Source organism: Lactuca saligna, chromosome 5 (genome assembly GCF_052625555.1).
Source record: "Lactuca saligna cultivar CGN05327 chromosome 5, ASM5262555v1, whole genome shotgun sequence".
NCBI lineage: Eukaryota > Viridiplantae > Streptophyta > Magnoliopsida > Asterales > Asteraceae > Lactuca > Lactuca saligna.
This window is the reverse complement of record NC_136421.1, coordinates 46,761,567-46,771,044: the sequence shown is the minus strand read 5'-3', so window position 1 is coordinate 46,771,044 and position 9,478 is coordinate 46,761,567. Positions and strand designations below refer to the sequence as shown.

At 38.7% G+C, this 9,478-nt stretch overlaps 1 protein-coding gene across 1 annotated transcript; it reads right to left on the bottom strand.

The window, feature by feature from the left end:
* Window positions 1–5,217: 5,217 nt before the first annotated feature.
* LOC144997732 (GTP-binding protein, HflX) lies at window positions 5,218–8,353 on the bottom strand. Its single transcript, XM_078957604.1, has 13 exons — window positions 7,865–8,353; window positions 7,624–7,766; window positions 7,419–7,535; window positions 7,233–7,347; window positions 7,001–7,138; window positions 6,817–6,912; window positions 6,622–6,735; window positions 6,435–6,503; window positions 6,271–6,341; window positions 6,082–6,175; window positions 5,861–5,989; window positions 5,662–5,751; window positions 5,218–5,567 (listed from the first exon to the last, which is right to left on the bottom strand). The coding sequence occupies exons 1-13, from the start codon at window positions 8,264–8,266 to the stop codon at window positions 5,391–5,393; spliced, it is 1,755 nt and encodes a 584-aa protein (XP_078813730.1). The 5' UTR covers window positions 8,267–8,353; the 3' UTR covers window positions 5,218–5,390.
* Window positions 8,354–9,478: the final 1,125 nt, after the last annotated feature.

The following is a 9,478-nucleotide window of genomic DNA, read 5'->3' as shown; positions in this document are numbered from 1 at the left end:
GATCGAATATGTGTTGTAAACTCTTGTGGTCGGTAAAGATAGTGCTCTTCATTCCATACAAGTAATGTCTCCAGATCTTCAGAGCAAACACCACTGCTCCCAGTTCAAGATCGTGTGTCGTATAGTTAACTTCGTGTGTCTTCAACTGTCGGGAGGCGTAGGCGATGACCTTACCTCGTTGCATCAGAACACACCCGAGCCCTTGGTTCGATGCATCGCAATAGACTACGAAGTCTTCTATCCCTTCGGGGAGAGATAGTATTGGCGCGGTGCACAAGGCTCGTTTGAGCGTTTGGAACGCTCTTTCTTGTTTCTCTTCCCAGTCAAAGGCCACGCCTTTCTGGGTCAGGGTTGTAAGAGGTTTCGCTATTCGGGAGAAGTTTTGAATGAATCTGCGGTAGTAACCAGCAAGACCTAGAAATTGACGAATTTCTGTCGGCGTCTTCGGTGCTGACCAGTTCTCAACGGCTTTAATTTTGGATGGGTCCACGTGGATTCCCTCTTCGCTTACCACGTGTCCTAAGAATTTGACTCTTCGGATCCAAAATTCACATTTCGAGAACTTCGCATAGAGTTTCTCCATTCGTAAAGTTCCTAAAACTAGTCGGAGGTGATCGCCATGCTCTTCCTTACTTCGGGAGTAGATCAGGATGTCGTCAATGAAAACGATGACGAACTGATCCAAGTAAGGTCGGCATACTCTGTTCATCAGGTCCATGAAAACTGCTGGCGCGTTGGTCAATCCGAATGGCATCACCACGAACTCGTAGAGTCCGTAACGAGTTCGGAAGGCTGTCTTTGGAACATCCTCCTCTAGCACTCGTAACTGGTGATATCCGGATCTTAGATCAATTTTGGAGAAATAGTTCGCCCCTTGCAGTTAGTCAAATAGATCGTCTATGCGAGGTAGAGGATAACGATTTTTGACCGTCAGTTTGTTGAGTTCTCTGTAGTCGATACACATACGGAATGATCCGTCTTTCTTCTTAACGAACAAGACCGGTGCTCCCCAAGGTGAGAAGCTTGGTCTTATTAAGCCCTTGCTGAGTAGTTCGTTAAGTTGACCAGATAATTCCTGCATCTCTGCTGGTGCTAATCGGTAGGGCGACTTGGCTACTGGGGTAGCTCCTGGAACTAAGTCGATACGGAACTCGACCTGTCGTTGCGGAGGTAATCCAGGTAGTTCTTCTGGGAAAATGTCGGGAAAGTCGCTCACTACTGGAATGTTCTTGAGTTCTTTCGTTTCAAGGTTTGTGTCGACGACGTGAGCAAGGAATGCGTGGTATTCTTTGCGCAGATATTTCTGTGCTTGAATACTTGATATAATGCGAAGACTCGCACCAGGTTTGTCGTCGTAGACTATAAGAGTTTCGTTAGACGGAAGGTTTAGTCGGACTGCTTTCTCGAAGCACATGATGTCGGCGCGATGAAGGCTCAACCAATCCATGCCGATGATGACGTCGAAACTTTTTATTGAGACCGGCATGAGGTCGATTGGGAATGAATGGTTATCTAGGGTTAGGATACATCCTAAGTATATGCTACTAGTGTTTTCTGTTTTGCCATTAGCCATTTCTACTGTGAATTGTTCTTTAAGTGCGTGTGGTTGTGGTTTAAGCATGCGAGCAAATTTGTGGTTTATGAAGCTTCGCTCCGCTCCACTATCGAACAGAATGCATGCATAGGAGTTATCGAGGAGGAACGTACCAGTCACCACTGTCGGGTCAGCGACTGCTTCCCCGTGGCCTATAGCTAGTACCCTCCCTGCTCCTCCAGCATTTCTCGCTTTGGGGCAGTCCCTCTTATAGTGGCCTGTTTCGCCACATCCATAGCAAGTTGGGCTCGCGCCAGAGCCAGGGACTTGCGTGATCGGTTTGCGCCGGGAATTTACAGAAACGGACGGTGTGTCCTTTCCTGTTGCAGTTAGATCACTGCATTTCACGGCAGGGGCCGTTGTGGTGGAAGTTGCATTTGTTGCACTTCGGCAAACTTCCAGCATACTGCTTCGTTGGTGCAGTAGCAGCAGGGGTTACTGTGGCATGTACAGCCACAATTTGCTACTTCTTGGCAGCTCGTTGCCTTTTCTTGTCATCCCGGAACTTCCGCTTGGAGTCAGCGGGTTTGGATGGTTCTGAGATGGCTAGGGTTGTTGTGGTTGTAGGGGTTTTGACACCATGGTCAATGAGCCGCTGTGCCAGTCGCTTGGAACTGTCGAAGGTAGCAGGGTTGGATGCTAAGACATTCCCCTGGTAAGGAGGCACTAGCCCACATACATACCTTTCAATCTTCTTCCCTTCAGTGGGAACCATGTTAGGGCATAGGGCCACCAGTTCGCTAAACCGGGCAGTGTAAGCGATAATGTTGGTGCCCTTCATGGTCAGGCTCCAAAGCTCCTGTTCCAATTTCTGGATCTCGCCCCCCGGGCAGTATTCCTCAATCATGAGGTCTTTCATCGTATCCCAGCCTATGTCGTTGGCCACGACGAGAGTTAGAGATTTAACGTGGTTGTTCCACCACGTCAGTGCCTTCCTTTCGAAGGTGCATGCGGCATATTTGACTTTGCACGCAGCAGGGCAAGAACAAATTTCAAAGACAGATTCAGTCTTCTCGAACCATTGCGAAAGAGCAATGACTCCGCCGGTCCCATGAAAGGGTTTCGGCTTACAGTTGGTGAAATCCTTGTAAGAGCACTCTCTCGAGCGCCCATGAAAGTGAATTGATAAAATTATTATCATGTTTTTGGGGACTAATTCCGCATAAATAATTTTTTAAAAGAATACTATGATTTAATAAGCATAAACAAATCGGTCTTTTCTGACCGTAAAAATAAGGATGTCACACTGGGCGTACGCGAGGCAGGGTCAAACCCTAATTTTTAGGTCTTACACCCTATTTAAAGACCTTAAATTTTTGGAAACCCTTCTTATCTTCAGCATCCATCCTCTAAATTAGTTCCCTCGAAACCCTAGCCCCATTTGTGAGACTCTTGAGTCCCTTTGAGTGATTTGTAATGTTCTTGGTGCATCTTGGAGAAGAATGAGCTCATAGGAGAAATGTTGATTATCGTAGAGCTTGTAGATCTAGACCTTGTTCACCTTGATCTTTCTTCTGGAGGTATAAAGTTTGAATCTTGATGGTTCTTTTATGTAGATCTAGTTTTAGGATATGTTATGACCATGTTTTCATCGCATAGCTTGGATCTTGTGAGTAGAAGTTACTCCAGAACCTTTGAGCCTCATTTCTAGTCATTTCTTAGGTCAGTAAGTCATAAAAATTGAAACTTGATGGTTGTGGTACAACCATGCATGGTTTATTAGCCATTAAGTGTTAATAAGAAGCTAGGGTTTGGTTTTGGGCTTCATTAAGCCATGCAAAAGCTTAAAGTTGTCGACTTTACCAGTTAAGACCTTCCTAAGACTTAGATCTGAGTATTGGACATTGTATCTTAAAGGATTAAGTTCTTAAAATGAGTTTTGAGATCCTTGTGATTACGCCCTATGTAAATTGGATTATGCAGTGCATACGACTTATTGGTCCCATTTTTCCTTTTCTGTGATTATCGAGTATGCGGTGCATAATTGGGTGGTAGGCATGGCATACTCACCAGAGGGCCATTTTTGGGCCTTGATTCCTATTAGACTCAGGCCATGGTTAGATGGGTCAAGTATGGGAAGGGTAAAATAGTCTTTTACCCCTTAGCATGATAGAATATGATTGGACCTTTGATTATCGGTTAGTACCCTAAGTATTGATTAAGGCTAATTTTTAGATATGTTCAGTGTTGGGAGCCCTGTAGCAGCAGCAATCAGTTATCTTCATATTGAGGTGACTGTCTTTACTATACTTGTGTGGATCGGTTATCTTCGGATTGAGGTGACTCTCTTTACTTATGCTTCAGGTACCTCCGATTCAAAAGGGAAGGGCTCGACCTGATCGCAGTGCATTCGCCCGTGTTTCTGCATTTTTGTGATTTTAGGATTGTACAATGATAACTATTTTCACATTGACATACTTTTAGATGGTTTGATATGAATACTTGATGGCTTTTGGTTGACTTACAATTGAAAATTTTACTTATGATTTTTTGGGATGTTACAATGTGTAAGAGTATACTATAAATGATCCATTTGACCCACAAGAGCTTTTATTTATGATATACAACTATCGGGTTTGCTTCGACAGGAAAGCATTCTGCTTGATTATAGGGTTGTGGTTCGAGTACTACCCCCCCCCCCCCCCCCTCAGTGTTGCTTTTGCACAATTCAGACAATGTGTATATCCATTTGTGTTTCCTTTATGTTCGGTGAGAATGGCTGACCTTATGCACATGTTCAATCACTTACTTCATCATTTAGGTGATACAAACACGATGAGAGTCTCCCTGCTATATATTCTAGAGCAGAGATTTTGGGGGAAATACCCTCAGCGGCCGGTTACTAATGAACTTCTTGCAATCGTATCCAATTTAGACAAGCTTAACAGTTTTACAATTATTTATATACATTATATGAAATAATACCTATACTTATTTAGTTCAATTGTTAACACATATACCCATGGGGCAGAGTGATGTGATTTCACTTCCATACAGTTGTGTATTATCTTTGATAAGATTGAGGAGCATTTGCACCCCACCCAACCAATAGTCAGCAGTAAACATACATCTACTAGGCAATGATTTGTCTATGCATTTTAAGTATGTCTACTATTTTTCATAATAGTCTATAAGTAACAAATACTGTAACTTTATTATGTTGGTAGTTGTTTGTCATCTTAATTTTGTATATTTAGATCATGGAGACATTTTCCAATAGTAATATAGTTTGTTTCCATATGGCGGATGTTATCCCTCCGGCAGTTGTATACCCTAGGATGAGGTGTTTACATATTGTTGATTGTGAACGTATTCTTGATGTTCGAAATGTATGTAGCTTAATTCACTTAATGAGAATGAATGTTTTCCATCTAACTTTGGAAGAAATTCACTTTCCTCCATAGGTTGGAAAATTTATTTCACTTAGGAATCTCTTTTTTTCTTCTAACTCCAACCAAACACATGAATTTGCAGGAATTTGAACCATACTTCCATACTTTGTTCCATACCTGAATTGTTAACCAAGATCACATCCAAGAGAGCAATTTCAAAAGAGATATCCACGTGATTTATTTGAAAAACTACAGGTGAAGGATTACAGTGGTCAAGACCAACGATGCAAGTTTTAGAAACAAGGACTATGTTCATCAAAAGAAATTAACAATAACTAAAGTTGTAGCCTTTGGTAAACCATAGAACCCATTTATGTAATCTTGTCTTACACTAATGTATTTACAAATATCAATTCCCACATATGAAAAAAGACATGTCTTCAAGGCTTTGTTACAAGAAATGATTATAACGACAATTCTTCTTCTTCTTCTTCTTCTTCTTCTTCTTCTTCTTCTTCTTCTTCTTCTTCTTCTTCTTCTTCTGGAGATTGTGACACGCATGTTTGCCTCATCGGCGTCAAAAGCCTTGCATAACGTAGAGGCACATACCCTCTCACCAGAGTCCCATTCTCAATGTATTCCTACACATGAACATGATTGTTATCTTCAAAATAAAAATTAGTCTAAACAAAATGTAAATTTCAAAATAATATATTTTTCAATATGTCCCCTTACAGTTCCTTGAACCATCCCAACTTGATGTATTGTGCTGAGCAGTTCTCCCTTATCAAAAGGAACCAAAGCTTCCACCCAAACCATACTATCCTATTCACATTATTTAATATCCACCAAATTAACAACATATAAATAAAGAGAACACAAACATAAACATCAAAAGTCAAAATGTCAAAAGTCAAAAGTGAAAAGTCAAAACCTTAAGTTTCTCCTGTACTGCATTACAAAATTCATCCAAACCTGTTCCATTTAAAGCAGATATACAAATTGTATTTTCCATACTCTTGGCTTTTAACTTTATTTCTTCTGGATTGCTAACCCTATCCACCTTTCAAAAAAAAAAAAGTTATTTCAAATTAAATAAATACATCATTACTAATTGCATTAAACCATATTTAAAATAGTAGAAAATTCAATCACCTTATTCCACACCATCAACTTAGGAATTGATGAAGCATCTAATTCTGAAAGAACTTTTTCTACTGCATCAATCTGTTGTTCAACCAGTGGATGACTACATTCCATATATCAATACTTCATTAGAATTTATTAAAAAAAAAAAAAAAAAAAAGTATGATCATTGATTAATGATTAATAAACAAAGTCTACCTTATATCTATCACATGCACCAAAAGTGATGACTCTGATATTTCCTCCAGTGTTGCCCTAAAAGCAGCAACCTACATAAAAAAAAAAATTAATTATAATAAATAAATAAATTCAGAAATACTAAATATACAAATATATAAAAATTAAAAAAGAAAATTACTCACTAGAGTTGTTGGAAGCTTCTGAATAAACCCAACAGTGTCTGTAAGCAGAAACTCCTTTCCATTCTTCATCTGAAGTCATATTCATCAAAATACAAATCCATTTTGCATTTTCATAATCAAAAATAACAAATTAATAAATTATTAATAATAATAATACATAACAAAAAAAAAAAAAAAAAATGCTGACCTGTACCCTTCTTGTTGTCGGATCAAGAGTTGCAAACAACCGATCTTCAGCAAGAACATTCGCCCCTGTTAACTGATTCAACACTGTACTCTTTCCAGCATTTGTATACCCAACCTCAAAAAATCAAAATTCTCATCACACAATCAAAAAATAAATAAATAAATAAATAAATTTAATTTATTTCTAGTTTTCTACCAGTGAGACAACAGGCACGGGTACAGAAAGACGCCTTGTTCTGTATTGCTTTCTATGTTTCCGAACAGACTCCAATTCCTTTTTAAGAACACCAATCTGTCGATTTGGAAAGGAATGGAATGAGTCATTCCATTCTTTCCATGATTCCATTGTACCAAAAACTATTGGAAACAAGATTCCTTACTTGAGTGCGTAAAATACGTTTGTCCACTTCGATTTGTTTCTCTCCCATTCCTTTAACTTGTCCTCCTGATTGACGTTCAAGATGTGTCCACATTTTAGTTAATCTTGGCAATTGATACTCCATTTGTGCCAATGTAACCTAAAAAATCATTTATTTTTCACTTCATTGTAAAATCTCAAACATAGGTAAGTAATTATTAATATTTAATATTTAATAATATTATAATTATAACCTGTAGAGCAGCTTCACGTGTTGCTGCTCTTTGGTCAAATATGTCAAGAATGAGAGCTGTTCGATCACACACTCTGACATTTCCGCCAAATGCTTTTTCCAAATTGCGCAATTGACTGTGTTTTCGTTGAAGTTTAATTATTTGTGAAAGATATTGATGAATGATAAGTATTAACTAATGACTAACCCTGGTGAGAGTTCATCATCGAAGATTACAGTTTCAACACCATGGGCGTTGATTGCAGTTTTGATTTCGGAAACCTTGCCGGATCCGATATATGTTTTTGGATTTGGAGTAGATAATCTGGAAAATAAAATAATTGTGTTTACGTGAATATGATCTTGAAATATGTTCAAGAAAATAGAACAATGATTCGAATGATGTTACTCGCTTTTGATAGGTGGAATCGACAACCATCAATCCAGCGGTATCGGCTAATTGGGCGAGTTCTTTGAGTGATTCTTCGATGCTAAATAATTCCTTTGAATCGTCTTTACGTGCTACACCTACGAGGTAGGCTTTTTCTTCGAAAATCTGTAGATTTTTTTCTATTAGAATTTTTCTGATTCCTGATTTGAATGTATTGAGGGATATTTTTCTGGAAATCGGTGAAGAAAAACTGAAAAACAAACCTCCCTCCCATTTCGTAGCTTGAATCGACCATCCTCATCATCGTCATCATCTTTTTCTTTCTTCTTAGCAAACCTCTTCGGTGAGAGATTCTTAGGAGCACGTACGTCATCTTCCTCCACTACATCTACAAGTTCTGGAAGCACTCCGTCGCTGGTATCCGGTGATTGGCTCTCAACGGAGATATCTGTGTCGTCATCAGCAGGCGATAGAACTCCCGTACCATGTTCTAGAACTCTAATGGACAGATGAAAACGAAGGTGAGATTTAACCCTTCTACTATTAACACTGTAATTTTGTATAAAAATTGGGGTTGTTGAATTAGGGTTCCAAGTGCACTTATTGGAATTGAATTGCGGAAAGAGAACGAAAGGCTTCGCTACGGAATGAAAGCATACTTTCATTCTAGTTAAGGAGTGGAGAATTTGGAAGAGATTTTTTTTTGGGTTTCCTTCGCTTTATCGTCGTTAATGGCTTCCGGTGGCAAACTGACAATTGAAATATCTTTTAACGATATTTCTACAAATTACATTCTGCTCCTTAAATTTTGGTTTTTGTTATTTGATGCCCCCTCGTATCTTGCTATGGGGTTATCAGTTATCACCTTTTTTTTTAATCTACCTTGTTGGAATGGCTTAAGTTGACAGCTAAGGCCGAGCAGAGGTGCTATGAGAGTTGTTAGGTTGGAGGATATGGTGCCATCGAAACCGTCATGTTATTTTTTACCACACAAGTATGGTTTTTTACCACACTAAGGGAGTGGTGCCACTCTTTCAAAAGGCAAAAAAGACAAAATAAATAAATAAATCAATCAATTCAGTTATGCCTCCAACGGTCACACCCACCAACAACCAATTACAAACCACGTTCTTCAAGGACCGCACTGTGGTCTTGGCCGCACCTAACCGCACCTTGGGGGCGGTGTTCCCTGGCCACATGTCACCATCGCAGTTCCAAACCGCATCCCACTCCGTGATACCTTAGGGGAAGTGCTAAAGATGTGACACCACTTCTTACTTTATGCTAAGAAGGATGCTAAGAAAGAAGTGTTATGGGTGTAGCGAGAGGAGAGAGGAGAGAGATAGTATAAATGTGTGTTGTGATTGGTTGATTTGTATTTTTTTATATATTTTAATTTTTTTTCTTCAAAATTAAATCTATTAAAGGGTAAATGTCACAGTGACTCAACCATTAAAAATTAAAATAATCATCTTATGGGAAAATGAAACAAATGTTAGAAATCGTGGATGAACAAATTTCTTGAATTCTCTGAAAGTTATGATTCACTATCAAATTGAAGTATTTCAATACTACATATCGAACATTCAATTAGATGAAATTCAGAGATACGAAATCAGAGAATGTATATGAAATGTTCTGTTAAGGTTGAAATTAGGTTGTAAGATGTCAAAGTTGTAATATTATTTTACAAATGCATTGTATGTCGAATCTTAATGTCTAATCGTTTATAATTTTTTGTATGCTTTATTGTTTTCCTATAAATAGGAGTGTTACTTAGAGTTAAATAAGAACCTGAAGTCCATTTTGTCTAATTTTCTCTCTGTAACATTTGAAGCATAATACAAGCTGAAACCATATCATATTTACATTCGGTG